At 35.8% G+C, this 21869-nt stretch overlaps 1 protein-coding gene across 1 annotated transcript in view; it reads right to left on the reverse strand.

Moving 5' to 3' along the window:
* ADGRV1 (adhesion G protein-coupled receptor V1) overlaps positions 1–21869 on the reverse strand; it is a gene marked incomplete at its 5' end in the record, with an annotated part of 540732 nt that overhangs the window by 380610 nt on the left and 138253 nt on the right. The window contains 6 exons of the mRNA XM_081287826.1: positions 1408–1663; positions 4328–4474; positions 8562–8766; positions 9092–9314; positions 15445–15567; positions 16329–16593. Coding sequence (XP_081143952.1) covers positions 1408–1663; positions 4328–4474; positions 8562–8766; positions 9092–9314; positions 15445–15567; positions 16329–16593 — 1219 coding nt within the window. The remainder of the gene's footprint in view (positions 1–1407; positions 1664–4327; positions 4475–8561; positions 8767–9091; positions 9315–15444; positions 15568–16328; positions 16594–21869) is intronic.

Consider the following 21869-nt stretch of genomic DNA (forward strand, 5'->3'; position numbering starts at 1 on the left):
GTTTGCTGTCAATGTTGTTTCAAGTACTCACAGTGGAATGTTCTACACCATCCTTTTAAACAGGTAAGCAAACAAGTAAAACAAATACAGTACATACTCCCAAGGAGTATTCTGTGCTTTGTCTCCATTGTCCCCAAAGTTGTGCTGAAAATCACCATCCATTCCTAGCATTCTGTCTAATCCCTCAGCTCTGATTCTACATGTAGCTTCCTGTGTTGTATGTGTCATACTGAAATTGCTGAGAGTCTTAGGGAAGTGCATATGTAAAGTTGAACAGAGGTTATATGTTTAAAAGATTCTTGAAAATAAATAGTGAGATACATGAAGACATCATTTAATGACTAATCATTAGAATAAGAGTGATCCATGGGATGTTCAAGATTAAAGGCAATGTTTCTATGGAATGCTCATTCTGAGCATATACTGAAGTTCATATACTGAGGTTTCTCTCTCAAGGTTCAAAGTATTTCACAACACCTACACTTTATTTCATTTCTTAGATTTTTTAAAAATTAATTTGTCATATAAAATGCAGTAAAAATGCCTGTCAATATTCACCTGCAGGTCTATGAATTTCTAATGACTAATGCTGTGTCTTTCTTTCCAAATTCCATAGTGAGATTCCTGGCAATTGCTAGGTATTTCAAAAATGTGTGTTAAATAAAAAATAAATGGCTTATTTTATCATAAGTCTATTGTTTCAGTTCTGAACGCATGGAAATATAAAGACCCAGGAAATACTACATGTCATTTTTTTCCCATCAACTCTTGCAATGAAAGATATTTGAAAGTTGGATATCCACACTGTTATCTGAAAATGTTAGAATCATCTCACAGTGTATTCTAAATACATATTATGTTTAACCCTTTTTTAAAATACATCAAATGACCTTCATCCATAAAATTATATTTATCCAACAATACAAATAGTTATTTAGGTGAAGATTTCAGCACTTAAAAGAAAAATAACAAGGACTGACCAATGTACACTTCACAGGATAAAATTTTTTATCACTAATCTTTTGGGTTAAGCAATTTATACATTGATACGATGGGCTTCTCACTATGTTGTCAGTGCACCATACAACTACTAAAAATGTAGAGAGAAAATATGAGTGAGGAAAACAAACAATGAAGAGAAACTCAAATAAAAAACAGTTACCTCGATTTCAATGACTTCACTAAACTGTTAACATTTCTACCATGATAGTATATCTTTAAAAAGTGAAAGTATTTTTAAAAACCTTATTGCTAAGTAGTCACATGATCATAAAATTTGAAGAACAAAAATGGCTATGACTTGTCAAATTGGAAAAGTCATATAAAAATAGAAATTTGCATTTTTTGTAAGCATCAAAAGTAAATTTACTTTTTACTAAAGCCTGAAAAATATGTAACTGAATTTACCTTTAGGCTCTGCTACTCTGGTGAAGAGAGACTTGGCATGCCAGCCCACGAAGCCATAGGGAGAGTCACTGGGCAGAGTAGTTATCAAGGACTTGTTTCTTTTCTGATCAATAGTAGCACCTTTTGATGGGTCCTGAACTCCTTCTGTGGCAATTCGGGTTAGTGTTATGATCACAACCTCTGATAACTCTGGTATATCATCAGCAAGAACAGTTAGAGTAATTGTAGACAGTGCCTGGCCTTCAGTAAATGAAATCTAAAATTTTAGAGAAAGATTTTATTTATCCTGTCATTATCACTCTGCAGTAAGGATGTTAAAAAGTTTGATTTTCTTTCAATTATGATATAATTTAACAAAGAGTTTAGCAACAATATGTTATTATACAAATAAATAGCTTTTACATTAAAAATAAGAATGGTAGGAAAAAGAAAAAGTAAACCATTTCTAAACCTAAGCTAATAAATCATATAGTCAAGTTGTCATATCCTGGAGCCTATATTTCTTTCTAATTTAGTGTACAAAGTCTTTCTGAAAATCTGCTAGATAAGACATGTAAAGTTCTATAAAAATAAAAGAAGGCAGCATGCCAGCTTAAACATTTTTCTCTATAGAATTTTTGTCAGGATTGCTACTCCAGATAGAAGCAACACTTAACAATGAATCAACCGAAGGAAAGAGAGAGAGAGAAAGGGAGGGAAGGAGAGGGAGAGAGGGAGAGAGGGAGGGGGGAGAGAGGGAGAGAGGGAGAGAGGGAGAGAGGGAGAGAGGGAGAGAGAGAGAGAGAGAGAGAGAAACACAAATCATAGCATCTCTCTCCTTCTCTGTCTCCATTGTCTAAGGAGACAGATCCTAATTTGCTAAAAGGCATCTGAAGTCCCTGTTGACCAGAATTCTGTCAGCTTCTTGAATGCTATTTCCCATTATGCCCACCTCATACCCATCTCCAACAATATGGCTACAAACCACAATTATTCAAATTGGTATTACAAGCCTATGCATCTACCCCTGTTGACGTGCACCTTGCCACTCAGGGAAGGCACTGGAAGATATAAACCCAAGAGCTTTATTAATAAAATCAGGAGTGAGAAAACTACGCCTACTGGCCAAATCCATTTTTCATAAATGAAGTTTTATTGGAACACAGCCAAGCTTATTCAATTGCATGTTGTCTATGACTGCCTACATTGTCTACTTTATATCATCTAGCACAACTGTGCAACAAAGGCAAACTAGTTGTGAGCGAGAACAGATGGCTAAGAAAGCCTAAAATATTTACTATCTATCCTTTACAGAAAAAAAGTTCTTATTCCTGAGTAAAATAATTAATTATTTCAATAATATAGCATACATTTTGGGTAATACTATGCACTAAATTACAAATAATTTTAATCATGCTTTTATATGAAATCTTATTTGGAGATATGTAATTCAGAAATACGACTTAGAGTCTTGGTAGCTTGCATAAAGTAAATATGAAATTCAATGGAATTTGCTGTAACATTCCTTTTTTAAAGTTTTTTATAATATTTTTTAATTGTAGATGGACACAGTATCTTTATTTTATTTATTTTTATGTGGTGCTGAGGATCGAACCCAGTGCCTCACACTTGCTAGGCAAGCGCTCTACCACTGAGCCACAACCCTAGCCCTGCTATAACATTCTTAATACACTGAAATTCCACTCACCTTTCAAAATAAATGAAACTAGAAATGTGGACTATAATAATCAATTTTCCTTTTGGGGGATATTGCCATAAAAGTTTTTTTAAAAATAATTCTTCAGAGAAGCATTTGGGCAAAACAAAACAAAAAACTTGACTAATCTATAAAACCCAAGGCAAGCCAAGGAGACAACCCATCTTGCACATCAGACAAGAGGTTTCCTGAAACCTCTTTTTTTGTGAGTCATCTACTTCTGTGGCCATCCTGATTCCACTCTTGCACCTGAGCTCCAGTTAATGCTAATGTGATCCTCTACCCACATCTCTTCTTGGGACATACAACCCCACAGCTGCTGGGAACAACAGCTTCTGTGCTCCTCATTGGGAATGGTCTTTACATGCAGCAAATGTCTCACCCAAGATTATGACCCACTAGAAGGTGGCATGAAGTAAAGAACTACAAAAATGGGGAAGCCAATGGTTCAGCCCTAAAATTGGAATGACTCCAAAGGATCAGCTTGACTGCAGAACTCTCCCACAGGATCAACTTCAATTATAACTGCCCATAGATTAACTTCTCCCCGTCCACTTTCTTCTCTTCCTCTTTTTCTTATGAATGCAACTCAAATAAACCTTCTGCCAATGGTTCCCAACCTCTATCATTATACAACATTGATATACCTTTTCCAGAAGGTTGATTATTTTACCCAGGCTTATTCTTACTTACCAGCCCCCCCCCATTTTATCTAAACATTAATAACATGTTTCTTTTTTAAAAAAAAGAGAGAGTGAGAGAGGAGAGAGAGAGAGAGAGAGAGAGAGAGATTTTTTAATATTTATTTTTATTATTTTTTTTTAGTTCTCAGCGGACACAACATCTTTGTATGTATGTGGTGCTGAGGATCGAACCCGGGCCACACGCATTCCAGGCGAGCGCGCTACCGCTTGAGCCACATCCCCAGCCCTTAATAACATGTTTCCATCCACAGTTTGGGTGGCTTTATCTTTCTGACAATGTAATACTAAAAATTTGATATATTGAACCTCAAGAGGGATAACTATTTACAGATAATTTGGGTTTTGTAGAAAAAAGGAACAATAACCATAGCAACAAAACTAACCTCAAATTGTATTTCTCTCTGTGGTAATTTGTAAGAATTCAGTGTTGACATTTAATCACTGAGGCAGGATCTGGTCTCATATATCAACAGTAATCATAATTTGTATGTGTCTTCTACAATTTTTGAACATTACATACCACTCCCGAGGTAGGAAATATATCATCAATACTTCCATCAGCTTCCCATGCTACAGTTATACGGCCATATGTGCCTTTTAAGCGCTCAACATTCAAGGTTACCAGGCTATCTTGCTCCATTTCTTCTATTTGCTTAAATAATGAATTCTGAAAAATACACCAAAAGTCACAAGGATTGACTTGAAATCACCTAAATATAGTCTTTTCTTTATTTCATGTTATTATGCTCTTGTAGATTTCATGGTAATAAGCAATGTGAAACAGTAAATTAAAATAACAGTTAAAAATAGTAAAGTAAGATGACTATGATTTTATTTTTAAACATACAGGTTTAAGTAAATAAAATACTAGTCAATAAAGATTTAATTTTATAGGATTATTTTTATTTTTGTTCTATATTTTTCAAATTTTGTTGAGTGAACATATTATTAATTTGATAATCAGAAAGCATGTTCTTTTATAAAATAGTACTTATAACATGTGAAAAGTTTGTAGAATGGAAAGGACATAAGAGTCAGGTGAGCAAGAAGCCTTTCCCCCAGAGTAAGGTCTGGCAATCCCTCTAGGTCTGTTCTTCCTAATGGTAAAATGTGTTGGACCTACAAGGTCTCCAGCTCCCACCCCAGTGCAGCACATCATAAGAATGAAGGTGCTCCTTCATTTGCAAATGTAACTTTATGCTTAAATTCACATCCTCTAACCTATTTCTGTTCATGGTGTTTTATATCTACCTCACAAACCTTACAACTATTTTACCAGCCAGAAATCTTCCTTTACTTTATATTAGAATTTCTTTCTTCTCACCTATGCTTTCTAGCCTCTTACCTTTTTTCCAAATTAATTTGTACCTCTGTGACTTAATATTCTTCACTGAACACACAACAGAAGATCTCTTGCCAGCCATTTAATGAAATTTCCTTCAAATGAATATTTTAGATAATCCCTTCTTACAATATATCCTTGGCTTCTCAGGGGTAATAAGAAAAAAATATGGAGTTTTAAAGATTTTTTTCTTTCCAGTAAGATTTTTCATGTCTTTTTACTATGACAATCTGAAGAGACTCCCCCACTAATTTCTTAAAGCTTATGAAAGCTTCTATTTAGAATGCTAATTTCAGTAAAGATCCTATCCTACAGTGATACTTCACACAGCATTTTAACAAATTGTTACAGATGTTACAGAGTAATAAAATCTTGCTCAAGGCAAACATTCCTGAAGAAAATACCTTGATTTTAAAATATGCATATAATTTATTCAGAAAAGACAATTCCTTTTTAAAAGAAAAAAAAAATCCTCTCTGGCTCTATATTTTCCATAAAGGAAGGTTAGTTAAATGAGGTCTTCATGCAGCCAGAAATATTCAAGATATTCTTGTCATCTATTACACCTCATCTTGAAAGGAGACTGTCCAGACAAAGAAGAGCTGTGTTGAGAAATTCTGAAAGGACTAAAAGAATCCAGGGTACTTACCTTGGCATGGTGAAACCACAGTGATTTAGTGTCTCTAGACAATTTTGAAACAAGGTTCCTAAAGTGGAATCTACCGTGCCCATACAATTGAGGATAGTCTGTGCTCTCTATCTGCAGAACAGCTTCAAGGTAAGAAGATGGACACACGCTGCAGAACATGAGGGTTCTTGTCCCAGTAATGCAGCTCTGCTCTACATACTTGTCTGTTGTCCTGCAAAGGCTGTGGAAATGTTCTGTACCCCTCCACATGCAATGACATGATCATTGAAGCACCCTTGCAAACAACTGACTGAGGACATTAGAATGTCCAAAGCTTGTCATCTTACATCCCCCAAACTTGCTCCTCTCACAGTTGTTCATATCTTGGGGAAGGGTAAATTCATGCTTCCCATAGCTCTGCTTATTTGCTGAATTACTGCAATAGTCTCCTGAATTACTGCAATAGCCTCCACACTCCTGTGGGAGTGTCCTTCCCACTCACAGTATGTGTTCAATATTATAGTCAGAGCATTCTTTTTACAATGAATCAGGTCACACATTTCTTCTACCCTAACCCCTCCAAATGCTTCTAAGAGGGCAAACTCAGTATGATGCTAAATAAGGGACTTGTGTACAACAATATTGACATAGCAATCCTGATTGTTGTCCCTAAAAAGGCCAGCTCACAGGCTGGTCCTCAGCTAGTGTTTGGGAATATGAATTTCAGGAGGGTTCCCACCATTTTCAGAACTTCTGTTCTTGGTACTGGAGGATGAACTCGAGGATACTTTACCACTGATCTATGCCCCAAACCCTTGTATTTTTTTATTTCTAGAGAGGATCTCCAGGAGAATCTTTGTCTTTTGATCTTCCTGCCTTAATCTCCTGAGAGAATGATAAGATATGCATCACCACACCCTTCTCTATTCCCAGAGCTCTCAAGTTGCTCCCTGTGCCCAAGCTATTTGTACAAATAATGTGATTAACTAACATCTGTTTTCCTTCTGGAAGTGTAGAATTTTGGTATGTGCCAGGCAGATGGTAACTACACGACCAACTGCCAATTAAAACCTTGGGCACTGAGTCTCTAGTGAGCCTCTGGTTGGCAAAATTCCACATGTTGTAACAACTGGATGCTATGGAAATGAATATGTCCTGTGAGACTCTGCTGGGAGGGGATTCTTGGCAGTTTACACCTGGTTTCCTCTGACTTCACCCATGAGCATTTCCCCATGGAGAATTTTGAGTTTGTATCCTTTGCTTTCATGAATCATAGCTATGACTATGATTCAACACTAAGTATATGAGTGCTCCCAGTGAATCATCAAAACTATGGATGGTCTTGGGATCACAGGCCCCTGACCAGCCTCCTGGACCTATCTCCCCTTCCTACACTGACTGTAGCCAGTGATTTCCTTGTTGCTCTATAAGGACAAGAGGGCACTGCAGGCCTCTCCTCTTGGTGATGGGTCCCTGTCTGAACTGTTACTACCCCAGATGTCAATATAATTTAATTTTCAACCCCTCCAGGCCTATGCCCTTCTGTAACTCCATACAGCCCTTCCTGACCATTCTATTTTATATTTCCTATCTACAACCCACACCCCTTCTTTCATGCTCCATATGCCTTCTCTGCCACATGCTTCTCAACAGCACTAGCACCGTCAGATATAGTACATGTTTTATTGTATCTTTGCCTATTGTCAGTGTCTCCTTGATCCCCTCTAGGATAATGAAGGTAGAGATTTTTATTGTTTCATTCTCTGACATCTTTAACATCTGGCAGAATATCCAGAACATAGTGTTTATTAAATATCTGCTGCATTTATGGAATAAATGAAAAACCAACTGATCAGGTTTGTTGCCCAGTTCTGGTCAATGAGAGATAAGAAGTTTTTGAAAGGCTTTGGGAAATTTATTCTTTAATCAAAATGGGATATAAAGTATCTTTCTGTCCCTAACTGGACATGAATAAAAAGCAGTAGCCCAAATAATAATATCAGTTTTCAAACAACCAATGAAGGATCCATTTTGAACTAACAAAGTAGAGAAAGGGAGAGGACCTCTATTGACACAGTACAATCTCCAACTTCTTTCTCTGTGGACATGCTCTTAACATTTAAGCCAATATAAATTAAGTTTTCCTTATATGTAGAAGATTTCAGAGGAAGAGAGATAATAGCTGTAGATATAACTCTAGTTCAAAAGTCAGAATACACCTAGCAAATATAATACATGATGCAACATGAATGGCTGTTCTTTTGCTCACTGGCAAAAGCTGATAAAGGCTGTGTGTGGAATATATCTAAAAAGATTAGCATGGCTGGTTTTCCTCAAGACAAGACATCTGCATGTGTGCAATGCACATATAGTTATATCTCTCTTCCATCCTCCCCACAATAATAAAATTTTATGTGATATGTATGACACAACACAGTGTATAGTGTATTAAACAGTCTGTCTCATCACCCTCTGGTAAAAAGGCTAACAGCAGAGCCAAACTCCTGGACCAAGAACAATTAATTTCAAATTGAAATAAAAAGAATAACTACAAAAAAAATTAGGACAAGTTGATCCAGAGGCCCCATTGTGTAAGACAGCAAATTCCAAGATGCCAGCAGAATTCACCTTAGAATGCAGAACAGGGGATAAAGCCATGGCAAAGGAAAAGAGAACGGCTGCAGGGAGTATGACTCACTCACCAGGTGCAGAAAAGTCCTAATTTATAAATGAGGATGAACAAATCACTTTGACTTTTGAGTATAAAATCCTTAGTATCATTACCTGAGCAAATCCAACAACTCCATAGGCATCATCATTAGACAGAATAGTTATTTTCACATAGCCATTGCTACCAATCTCTGCTCCACCTTTGGGATTTTTAAGCTGAACTTTGAAGGATTCTTCTTCTTCTGGAACTACATCATCAAGAATATTTACTGCTATTGTAGCTTCTCTGTCCCCAGGTTCAAATATCAGTTCACCTGAACTAGCATAAGAAGCGTACATAAAATAAGTTAACCACAACAAATTTAAAATACACATATACTAGATTACTCATGAAACACATTACACTGAGTAATATTAAAGTTTTGGAAGAATCACATTTCATAAATAAAGTTTTAATTAAAATTATGTATATAGTACTGAAGAACTTCATAGAATTCATATTAGAGATATGGATAACATCTCTATTTCTGGCTTAAAAATAGCTGTTCTATTTTATATATTCCTCAGTCATTGAGACTTAGAAATTTGATGCCATATGAAATTTTAGTGAGCATACAGACACCTAGCACAAGTGTTGAACCTACCTAGGAATAAAGTCAGACTGGCTGGAGATGTAGGCCAGCTCATACATGTGTGAGTGGGCAGCTCCCACAACAGCAATTAAATTCTTGCTTGAATTAAGGGACTTTACTGTAACAGAAAATGCATCCTGAGCAGAAGGTGCTTCCAGAACAAATGAGAACTGATTCAGCTCTGAACTCCAGCAGTAAAGAGCAGATCCTTTTTGGCCAAGTACAAGTATATGGACTGCAAGAAAGAAAGAAAAGGCATCTGGGGTGAAAAGTGAACTCTTTCATACACTGTCTCCCCCCATTTCCAAAGCAAAACTTTTCCCAAAGCTCCACTTGGACATCTCAAATTAAGTAAATATAATGCCATTTCTAAAAGTACCTAAATATAAATAATAATTTATGAGTGCTGTGGAATGATCAATCCAGCTGGACAATGTACCCACATGCATTTAAGAGAAATGAAAACACTGTCTGGTAGCACTCACATGGGTTTTGTATTCCTAAATCTATCTCAATATCTATTTATAAGTACTTTTTAAATATATGTATATATTTTTAATTGTAGTTGAAAACAATATCTTTATTTATTTATTTTTCTGTGGTGTGAGGATGGAACCCAGTGCCTCATACATGCTAGGCGAGTGCTCTACCACTGAGCCACAACCACAGCCCCTATAAGTAATTTTTTTTAAAGTAAAAAATACCCATAATCACACCAGTAAATGTTTTAATTTTTATATTTTCCTCTCTAGTCACTATATTAATTTATATCTGACAGTTACAAATAGTAAAAAAATTGTATAAAAAAATCTAAATTAAGAATTTTATCCCATATTTATAGTTTTACACAGGATTATATGTTTATATGTTGCTGTGTAGCATATAAATTCATAATTTTAATGCATAGATAATAATATGTAGGGTTGATCTTCAAGATATATTTAATAATTTCCCTACATTGGCTATCTGTTGTTTTACATTTCATTTTCAATATTAAGTAAAGACAGAATTTTTATTATTTCAACAGATAAATTATTCATGGTTATTAGGCCAAAGTGTATGAACAAATTCATGACTCCTAAAATATATTCTGCCAATGCTTTTTGAAATGTTATCAGAAAAGTGTATTTTTATTAAATTCAAAGCAATGGCACACATTTGTATCTACAGAAGTTGGGAAGGAAGAGGGCATACATGTTGTATATAATACTAAACAATCTTGAGGCTTAAAACTGGCCAAGGTGGGTAGGGGATCCATATAGAAACATCCAAATTCCAGCACTTAGAGAAACTCAATGGAACATAAACTCCCAAATAAAACTGATTGTGTGTTAAAATAGCACATGGGACCAGAAAGCATGAGGGTCTTCTAAATGTTAGCCCATAAGTTATAGTGGCAAACCCCATATCCTTACTCCTACATATCAAGAACTACTGACCATATTTGTTTACAGCAATTAATTTAAGTACTATTATAGTTTGTAAATGTTGTGTAAAAGACTAAGAAAAGTCTTATTAACACACATGAATCTTTAACTATCCATATATTTTGCATAAAGCTTTATAAAACTGGAGATATTCAGAAAAAAATAAAACTCAAATGGATCTGAAAGCCCTGAAATTTAGCTGACACAGTCTCAACCAAGATCAAAACTAGTGTGATCCGAGAACCACTGATTTTGTGTCTCCACCTTCATAGATATTCCCTATTCACTTCTCAATTGGATTGGTATGAATAGGAAACAAGTTGATAATGAGATGTTCACATTAAAAAATATGGGTGCTCAAATCTACTTACAGATACTCTTAAACTTGTAATAAAATTATGTCCTGATAAATCCATAATAAGTTGAGAATAGCATCAGTCAAAATGCATTCAATACTGTTAACCCACTGAACATCACAGATTAGATTAACCTGCTTTAAATGTGCTCAGAAAAAGCCTCCAGTTGGGCAAAATCATCTAACACAGAGCCTATTTTATAATTGAATATTGAATGTCTCATATAACTAGTTGACTACAGTACACAGCACAGAATGTAATCTCTGCTGTTTGCACCGTGATTATGGGGCCAACTGGAAGCTGCACTCCTTGCTGCTGCCCAGCATTACAATCATGCTGCATATCACTAGCCTTGGGAAAGGTCAAATTTCAAAATATAAAGTATGGATTTGATTGAATATATATCACTTTTACACCATCATCAAGTCAAAAACGGAAAATCCTAAGCTCAGCCATTTTAAGTCAAGGACCATCTATATATACATATAATGAGTATTTTCTCAGAAAGTAAACATTTATAACATTTCAAAAGCTTGAAATTGGGTCAGAGAATTGATAACGAAAAATCTTAAATCTCTACTCAGGGTCACAGAAGTGTAACTAGTACTCATACTCTTCCATTTAGCAAAACAATTAAAAAAAAAAAGCAGAAGTTATCTCAAAGAAAGGCAACCAGACAAGACAGTTTAAGAAGTGTAGATAAAGAGAAGTTTGAGTACTGAATGGTAGAAAGTAAGTATTCCTAATATTTACAGATGTGAGACTTTAAGAATGAAGACAGTAAGAGACAGTGTAGCCAGGAAGAGCTACAGAGGAAGCAGCAACATCAGGAGAGAACTGAGTTCCAGGTAAGGAGAAGAGAAGATTCTGAGGAAGGTCTGAGACACAGTCTATCTGTTCTACAGAGCCTTATGGGAGCATGTGGGGAGTTGAGGGAGGTGGGATGGGGCATCTGGCCTAGACATCAGGGTTCATGTGGTCTATAGGATGTACAGACCAAATGAGGATGAAAGTCTCTTCACCTCTATGTGCCCTGGACTTCTCATGAAGACTAAACAGAGATGAAGAGAGCAACCATTTATTCCAGATGATTTCCAAAAAGGATGATGTCCAGAGGTCATAGTTTTGGTGAAGCTAACAGTTGGGGGACTAAGAAAGGAGGGTTAAAGTGCCTTCCAAGCAGTATACAGAGCTTTGAGGTTTAAGTGAGATTTAAAAGGGGGGGGGGTGCTAAATAGGCCCTGGAACATAATAAACATTCAGTCATTAAAGGCTATAGATTTCCTTATGTTCTGAATCCCTTACCCACGTATACTCTTTTACCAGCCTTTTAAAAAGTAGAGTTCAACAAGGTTCAGTTTGAGTTCTTTTTTTCATACCACATAGTCTCTTTCTAGACCATTCCATCTCAGTCTATACTAAAATGATCCTCTGTACTTAGTGACTTCCAATGTTTATTTGTGACTAAGGATTCTCTTCTAAACTCCAACCAGTAATATTTACTCAAAGGCATCTCAAACTCAACATATCCCAACCAAATTCATTATCTTTGCCCCAGAAAGGCCCAGTCCTCCCCCAAGTCACCTCCATGATAGTTTTTGTATCATGCTTCCATTACCTGCAGAAATGAAGGCTCTTGACAACCTCTCTCTCACCTACCCCAAACATCTTGCTGACCATCAACTCCTCCGTATTTCACTTATGAGATATCTGAATCAATCTACTCTGATTTTCCACCTGTATCACCAACCACTTTCCAAGCTAGCTCTAAAGTATGTGTCTCCAGAGTGTCTTCAAATACTTTTTCTTAGTAGCCTCTAAGTTTTTCTACCATGACAGCAAAAAATTCCCCTTTAAAACAAACACACAGCCCCCCACTCTCTCTCTCCCTCCCTCCCTCCCTCCACATCCCTCTCTCTCTAACTTGTCTCCCTATATTTCTTCATCACCTTCTCATAAAAAGTACCCCAATACTTCTAGAAGAAAGACAAAACTCTTTCAAGTCCCCATCTGATTGATCTGTTTAATCTTTGGTCACACCCCACACTACTGTCTCCTCCTTGCCTGTTTTGGGTCACACTGGTCTTCCTGGTCCTTCCCTCAAAGCACCACTCACCATCACCACCTGACCTCTGTACATGCTGCTGCCTTTGCCTGGAGCCCATCTCATACCCATGAACTCTTACTCAACCTATAGTTCTCAGCTAAATAATTCTTCGCTAAGGGAAATCGCATGGAATTGGAAGGTGAGCCTCAGGGTCATACTCAATTACATATAAGAGGAAAGGAGGGGTAAGAGAAAAATAATACAAGTGAAGAAATGATTTACAGTAGAGGGGGTAGAGAGAGAAAAGGGGAGGGGAGGGGAGGGGAGGGGAAGGGGGATAGTAGAGAATAGGATAAACAGCAGAATACATCAGTCACTAGAATGGCAATATGTAGATCAATGGAAGTGTAACTGATGTGATACAGCAATCGGTATACGGGGTAAAAATGGGAGTTCATAACCCACTTGAATCAAATTGTGAAATATGATATATTAAGAACTTTGTAATGTTTTGAACGACCAACAATAAATTTAAAAAAAAAAAAAGAAAATTTTCTGGTTCTCTCTTTAGACCAGGTCAGTTTTCCCCCATTTTGTATTATGAAAGTACTATATTCCATTCTTTTCATCTGTTTATGGCTAGAAAATTGTGTGCTACATATGATGTCTCTTCCCTACTATGTGCTAAACTTCTTCAGGATAAGGACAGACTATATATAATTTTGCTTACCCTTGTTTCCCTAGGTTCTACCTCTATGCTTGGCACATAATTGGCATGTAAAATACATCTATTAACTAATAAAGAAGAGAAGGGTAAAGGGGAATATGAGTTTATATGTCCTTGCAGTCTTTGTTATATTCATTCTTCCCCTTCCATATAAAGAACTCAATCACTACCCAATAATCTCTGTCAAGTCATTAATCAGAATAAAATATGTGATCCTCACAGTCATGGCAGCAATATAATATTTTTAATAAAATATTTGACACATACAAAATAAGAAAGCCCCCGAACATTCTTTAATGCATAATTTCAGCTTTCAGGGGATCTATAATAAGCCACTCTAAATAATTACCTACAATCTTTTCATACTTCCACAACCTCAAGTCACAGAAACAAAAGAAATAAAGAGACCTCACAATGGGTCCCTTAATAAACCTCTGGCAGAATTTCCCACAAATTCTTTTAGAAAGTTTGCCTATTATATTTTTAAAAAATCTTTAAAGGCAATTCTATAACTTTAATTAATGGCCCATTCAGGCAGCACACTTCATCCTTAATTTATTAGACAACTATTTTCAATAATAATAAGTGCCTCAAGTAGACACAGTTAAGCCATTTGAAAACTTGAGGTATAAGAGAAGCAAAAATTAAAAGGCACAAAATTAAGGGACAACTGAAAAAAGACAAACAAGTATATGATGAAAGAAATATAATTTATTCAGCAAATCCATACTGAGCAAATACGAAAATCAATCAAGCTGTATATTATAAGAGAGTGCAGCAACATAGGACTTGCATCAGTGTGTGGACAATGTAAAGAGATAATCTGAGGAGGGGATAAGGAGAAAACAAGCAGTCACAGGATTTTGACAGCAGAATGAAGACAGTCTAGAGACCTGAAAGCCATGCCATAGTCCAGATGAAGAGTGGCGGGGTCACCAAATCCTCCAGTCTTCTCAATATGCTTTACTTTATACGTTTTAACTTTTGTGAGTTAGATTATCCTCAAAAATCAATATCTCTGAAATCCAACCCTCTAACAATCTCTCTATCCATTATTCACTAGTGTCTTCATATTTTTTATTGCTTCTCTACTCAGACATTAAGACTATGAAGTTAGGGAATTCTTCATATCTACGTAACAATGACTTACATATAATATTTAATTAGTAAAACTGTGCTGTTTCATTCATATGGAATTGGTATGTCTCAATCCAACAGCAGGACTGTGATTCATTTGGACTAGCCTGTGTAGCCCTTGGCCTTGGCTTCCAAATTCCTCTGAGCACCTCAGCAGCATACATGATGATTCACCAACTGTGCAACTGGACTCAGCTGCTTCTCTTTCTCAACGGCCTGCCCAAGTGATTGATTCCTCCAGACAGCAGATATACTACACGTATACCCAACTTTCTGACTTTTCAAAAAATCCTTAAATGCTAATATTTCCTCTCTTCTTATATATACTTTCATATATATATATATATATATATATATATATATATATATATATATATATATATAAAATGTCATTTTCATTTTCTCTAAATAAAAGAGACAAGAGACAAAAGAAATATCCTATCTTTCTTCTTCATTAACATTTTCCCCTATATTTTAGTCACTTATTCTCAAGGAGCCTTTTGAAATTCTAGGACTTCTGGAAAGATTGTTGTACAGATATTGATTTTATACTCTTTTTAAAATACCCAGTCTCTGGAATATGACAATTTTATGTCTAATTCAATGAGATTCAAATAATCCTGTTTCACACTGCCTTTAGGATGACTAGTTAGCAGTTGAAAAGTCCTTACCTATTCCAGAGGCTGGTGTGAAGGAATGGATTCTGTTAACGGTAGCAAAATCCAGGGATTGAAAATATCTGAAAGAAGACTGTCCTATCTCCCAGAGGAAAATATCAATGGAATTCTGATCTCCTACAACAACAGAGTAATAATCAAATCTTGAAGTAAAAGTTACAGAAAGAAAATGGCAAAATTGACCAGTAAGACTATAACAAAATGGTAAATCTAATTTAAGAAACAAATTTCATATGAATCCATTTAGTTCAACAAAAACATAACTTTTTAGATAATGTTTCAAATGTCTTTGCATTTACCACAAAAAGTATATATATATATATATATATATATATATATATATATATATATATATATAGTTAGCTATTGACCATGACCCAACCATAAAGCAAGAAAAGAAGCAAAATATTTTCTTTTTTTTAACATTGTTGAAATTTTAATCTAAATTTTTGGTAAGCAAAAGAAATCATATTCTTATTAGAAAACATTTTTGAAATAATATTGTCAAAAGTTGATGAACACTTTTTATTAGTACTATAAATTATTCATGACACCCCAAACATATTCAGATAAAAAGTTACCTGTTTGCACTTGTCTATGAAATCTTCATAGATCATTCTATTCTACCCAACCGCCCCTTATTTTATTTTAACATAACTTTAAATTGGTGGTTCAGGGCACTACAAGAGTACTGGCATAATGCTTATTTTTTCCTCAAATTGCATTTATACCTGATAATTAACATTATCCCTCAAGAAATAGTCTATGGATTACCTAAAAAATTGTTACAAGAGCATTTTCATATAAAACAAACATTATGAAGGCTAGACGATTTGGGTAATAGCTATATTTGCATTATAAACACCATGTCATCTTACCTAAAAAGGTATTTTTGGCAAAAATTAAGTAAATATCATCTCCTGAAGACAAAGCTTCAACTTGTGTCGTTCCACTGACTGGCACTTCTTCAAAGTAAATAAATGTGCTGCCAGACCATCTGAATAAAAGGGCGTGTAGCCTGACATTAGCCTGGGAAATTGCTAAGAACAAAGAGTTGCCTCTGTTGAATAAGGCCATGGTCAAAACACCCCGGACAGGAAGATTCTGTTGCAATGCAAAGCTCTGTCCATTCCATCTGAAGACCTGTAGGAAATGTTCAAATATAAAAACCCTCATGACTAGGAATTTAGCACTAGGAAGAATTTAGCCAATGTCACATGTCTATTCTCCTGTATCCTTTTATTTAGTTAGGATGATACTTTTATTAAGTGGGAAAGTACCAAGCCTAATGTTTTCTCCCCTTTTTTATCTGTGTGTGTGTACACACATGCATGCAGAATAAATGAAAGAGAAATTATTTGAAAATAAATCTTAGAAGTGAGTACAAGATCTTCTGATGCTGTAACATCATTTCCAACATCTTGATCAACAGCATATAGAGAAATGCCTAAACTATTTTCATCCTCATGGTGGCAATGCATACAAGGCTTCAGGGTAAGTGTTCATAATATTTAAAATTAAAAGAAAGTGTATAATCGACATGGTTTCCTATATAATTTGAGCACTTTCACAACAAATTATACTTATTCGGGAGATGGAAAATGGTGGAGGAGACAGAAGATAACGGAGTAAAGGAAAGCTACTTCCTGAGCTGCATCCTGGTGTGGTTGGAGCCCTTTTCAATCAAAGTCAAGAGGCACAGCACAGCTAGTAGATGTGTGCACATGCAACTCTGTTGAACAATGTGGCACCTTTAGTAACCAGGTATGCATGTGTTCCCCAGAACAAAGAAAGGCAGTGTGGCACACTGAGCATGCAAACGCAACTCTGCTAACACTCAGGGCACATGTGCAACACTGCCAACACCCCCAGTGGGCCTGTGCAGCTCTGTCAAAACTTCCTTATGATTTCACAGTATAGAATAACCACATGAAGTGTATTTTTCCATATAGGGGAGACAAAGGAGCTAATATGTAACGGGGGAAAGGTAGACTAGCAGTGGCTATATAAGGCAAATCCCTGCTGCAATAGGGGCTTGGCTTTTGGATGAAAATCTACCCAGTCTGTCCTGGCACAAAATAAACACTACTCTTATTAACCACCCTGGTGTCATGTCTCTGTGTGTGAACCCCACAACAGTGGCCTGGGACCAAAGCAGCAGGTGTACAGCTTCTTAACAAGTGGGTAAAAGAGGGATTTCAATAAAATTTAACATTAGACACTGAAGTGGCTCAGGGACTCAGGAATTTGGGTACAATAACTGAACAAGAAGGAATACACTGGAGCAGACCTGGCAGCCCCACCACTATGCAGATTCACCACAGAGAGAGGGAGCAGAACACAGTCTTCATATAGAGAAACCTGAGATCAAAAATGCTACCTAATCTTAACTGATCCAGAGGCTGTACTGCATGCTAATGCTTGAAAAGCACGCTCTATATTTCAACTGGTTGCGGAGAGATGAGGCAAGTCACAATGTCCTGCACACAGCTTTCCGGGGACCTAGGCTGGGCCAGATGAAAAGTGAGTAAATCAGTGACTACACCCAGGGCAAAGGGAGCCCAATTCACTTGTCCTTTGTCTCAGGCAGCTCATGTGACTAGCTGAAACGGGCCAGGAGTCTGAGCTGGCATGGTGAACACACTAAAGGACTAGACCAGAGAAGACAGTGCTCTTGAGCAGCAGTGAGTAAAGGATCAGCAACCCCCTGTCCCATGATTGGATTTTTTGGGAAGGTCTTGAGAACCAGACCTGCAGATGACATTGGCTATTGTCTAATCTAGAAGTGGGTCCATTTAGTCTTTCCAAAGAAGCCCCAGCCAACAAAGCCCATGAGGCCTAATGAGACCTCAGCCCTACCTGCTGGAAGTTCCCTCACAGGATGCTGCAGAGGCAGTTCCTTGGGAGTGCACCAAACTGGTCCAGATGAACAAAAACACCAGCTGACAGTTTGTCCTAACCCACCCCACCTCATACTGGTGAGAAGGAAGCTGAGTCTTACATATTACATCAAACAGCTTCAATCTTAGGCTGCTCCAAGTGGCAGCTCAGAGAGCAACACAAAAACAGGAAGGACTAAATAATCCCACCCTTTGCTCTCTCTATCTGCATACAACTCAAGAAGAAAGACTGTTGACATACACAGAAACCACCCAATGTCATCAATTACTTTGTCTAATTCAATGGAGAAATTTCCTTCACTATTCATTCTTCATTACAATTTTTAAAAATTCTTTCTGGGGCTAGGGCTATAGCTCAGTGGTAGAGCACTTGCCTAGCATGGGTGAGGCAGTGGGTTTGATCCTCAGCACCACATTAAAAAGTCAATAAAGTTATAAAAAAGTATTAAAAAATATTTCTATGTGTGCATCATAAACAATATTATAAACCAAATGGACCAAATGAACATCTACAGAATATTCCACCCTATAACAGCGGAATTTACCTTCTTCTCAGCTGCACACAAAAATTTTTCCAAAATAGACCATATTCTAGGCCATGAAACAAATCTTAGCAAATAGCAAAACAAAAAAAATCAACATATCTCATGTATCCTCTCAGATCATAATGGAATGAAACTAGAAATCAAAGCAAGAAAAATAATAGAAACCACAAAAACAGATGGAGATTGAACAATACTCTCTTAAATGAAGAAAATATCAAAGAAGAAATAAGAATAGAAATTAAGAAATTCTTGGGGAAAAAAATGATATAACAGATCAGAATCTCTGGGACAATATGAAAATCGTTCTAAGAGGAAAATTATAGCACCATTATAAAATTAAAGAATTGTCAAGTAAATATGCTTATGCTTCACCTCAAGACCTTAGAAAAAGATGAACAAACTAACCCTAAAACAAGTAGAAGACAGGAAATAATTAAGATCAGAGCCAAAATCAGTAAAGCTGAGAATAAGAAAACAATACACAGGATCAAGATAAATAAGACTGACACTTAGCCAAACTAACCAAAAGAAAAAGTGAGAAGAAGCAAATCACCAAGATCTGAAATAAAAAAGGAAATACCACCACAGACCCTTTTGAAATCCAGAGAGTTATCAAAACCTATTTTGAAAATTTGTACTCCAATAAACTGGAAAATCTGAAAGACACTGACAAATTTCTAGACACATATAGACCTATTCAAATTGAATCAGAAAGATATAGAAAACCTAAATAGACCAATACTAACTAATGAAACTGAAACAGTAATTAAAAGCCTTTCAAAAAAGGAAAACCCAGGACCTGATGGATTCTCAACTAAATTCTACTAGATCTTTAAAAAAGAATTAACACTCTTTCTCAAATTATTCCATGAAATTAAAAGAGAGGGAACACTCCTAAATACATTTTTAGAAGCTGGTATAACCCTGATCCAAAACCAGATAAGATGCATCAAGGAAAGAAAACTACAGAATAATATTCCTGATGAACTAGATGCAAAATTCCTTAATAAAATTTTAGCAAACAGCATTTAAAAACACATCAAAAAAGACAATACACCATGATCAAGTGGGTTTCGTAACAGGAATACAAAGTTGTTTCAACATAAGCAAATCAATAAATGTAATTCATCCTTTAACAGAATTAAGGACAAAAATACCTTGGTAATCTTAATATATGCTGAAAAGGCCTTTGATAAAATCCAACACCAATTCACATGAAAAATGCTGGAGAAGCTAGGAATCAAAAGAACTTACCTAATCATCATAAAGGCCATTTATGGCAAACTTAAAGCCAACATCATACTCAATGGAGAAACACTAAAAGCATTTGCTTTAAAAACAGTGGTGAGGCTGTCCACTCTCACCACTTCTATTCAATATAGTCCTCAAAACATTAGCCAGAGCAATCAGGCAAGAAAAGGAAATGAAAGGGATACAAATAGGGAAAAAAAAGACGTCAAACTATTTGTTTGCCAATGATATGATCCTATATCTAGAAGACCTAAAAAAACTCCACTAGACCACTTCTAGAGCTTATAAATAAGTTTAGCAAAGAAGGAGAATACAAGATCACCATCCATAAATCAATAGCTTTCTTACACTCTAACCATAAGTCAGCTGAGGAAGAAATAAAGAAAACCATACCATTTACAATAACATAAAAAAAAGAAAAGCATTAAGAGTTAATCTAAAAAAGAAGATAAAAGAACTCAGCAATGAAAATTATAGCACACTGAAGAAAAAAATTGAATAAGACCTTATCAAATAGAAAGACATCCCATGTTCTTGAATAAACAGAATCAATATTGTCAAAATGGCCACAATGCCAAAAGCAATATAGAGATTCAATGCAATCCCATTTAAATACCAATGATATTCTTCACAAAATTAGAAAAAAACAATTCTTAAATTCATTTGGAATAATAAGAGATACAAAATAGCCAAAGCAATACTAAGCAAGAGAAGCAAAGCAGGAGGTATCACAATACTTGATCCAAATTATATTTCAGAGCTATAGTACCAAAAACAGCATGGTATTGACATCAAAATAGACATGAAAACAAATGAAACAGAATAGAAGGTGCAAAGACAAATCCACATACCCTACAGCCATCTGACATATGAAAAATCTGTCAAAACTATATTTTGGACAGACAAAAGACAGCCTTTTTAACAAATGGTGCTAGGAAAACTGGATAGCTATGTATACAAAAATGAAATCAGACCCCTCTATTTCACCCTATACAAACGTAAATAAAAATGGATCAAAGACTTGGGAATTAGACCAAAAACTTTACAACTGCTAGAAGAAAACATAGGCTCCATAGTCCATCATATAGATGCTGACACAGGCTTCCTTAACAAGATCCCCAAAGTGCAAGAAATAAAATGAAGAATTAATAAATGAATGCCATAAAACTAAAAAGCTTGTCTACAGCAAAGGAAACAATTAAGAACATGAAGAGAGAGCTGACATAAAGGGAAAGAATCTTGGCCAACTAGTGCATTATGTAAAATTGTGGATGTGTAACTGACGTGATTCTGCAATCTGCATTTGGGGTAAAATTGGGAGTTCATAACCCACTTCAAACTAATGTATGAAATATAATATGTCAAGAGCTTTGTAATGTTGTGAACAACCAATAAAAAAAATGTAAAAAAAAAAAACTTAGCACCAAATATAATAATAATAATAATAATGCAATCAATAAATGGGAAAAAGATCTAAGCAGAAACTTCTCAAAAGATGAAACACAAATTGCCAACAAATATATGAAAAAAATGTTCAACAGCAATCAGGAAAATATAAATCAAAATTACAATACAATGTAATCTCAACCCAGTCAGAACGGCACTGCTCAAGAATATGAATAATGATTGCTGGCGATGTTGGGGGGGAAAGGTACACTTGTACATGGTTGGTGTGACTACTAAACCACTCTGAAGAGCAGTATGGAGATTCCTCAAAAACCTA

This window comes from Spermophilus citellus, assembly GCF_964194105.1.
Source record: "Spermophilus citellus genome assembly, chromosome: 1".
Classification (NCBI taxonomy): Eukaryota; Metazoa; Chordata; class Mammalia; order Rodentia; family Sciuridae; genus Spermophilus; species Spermophilus citellus.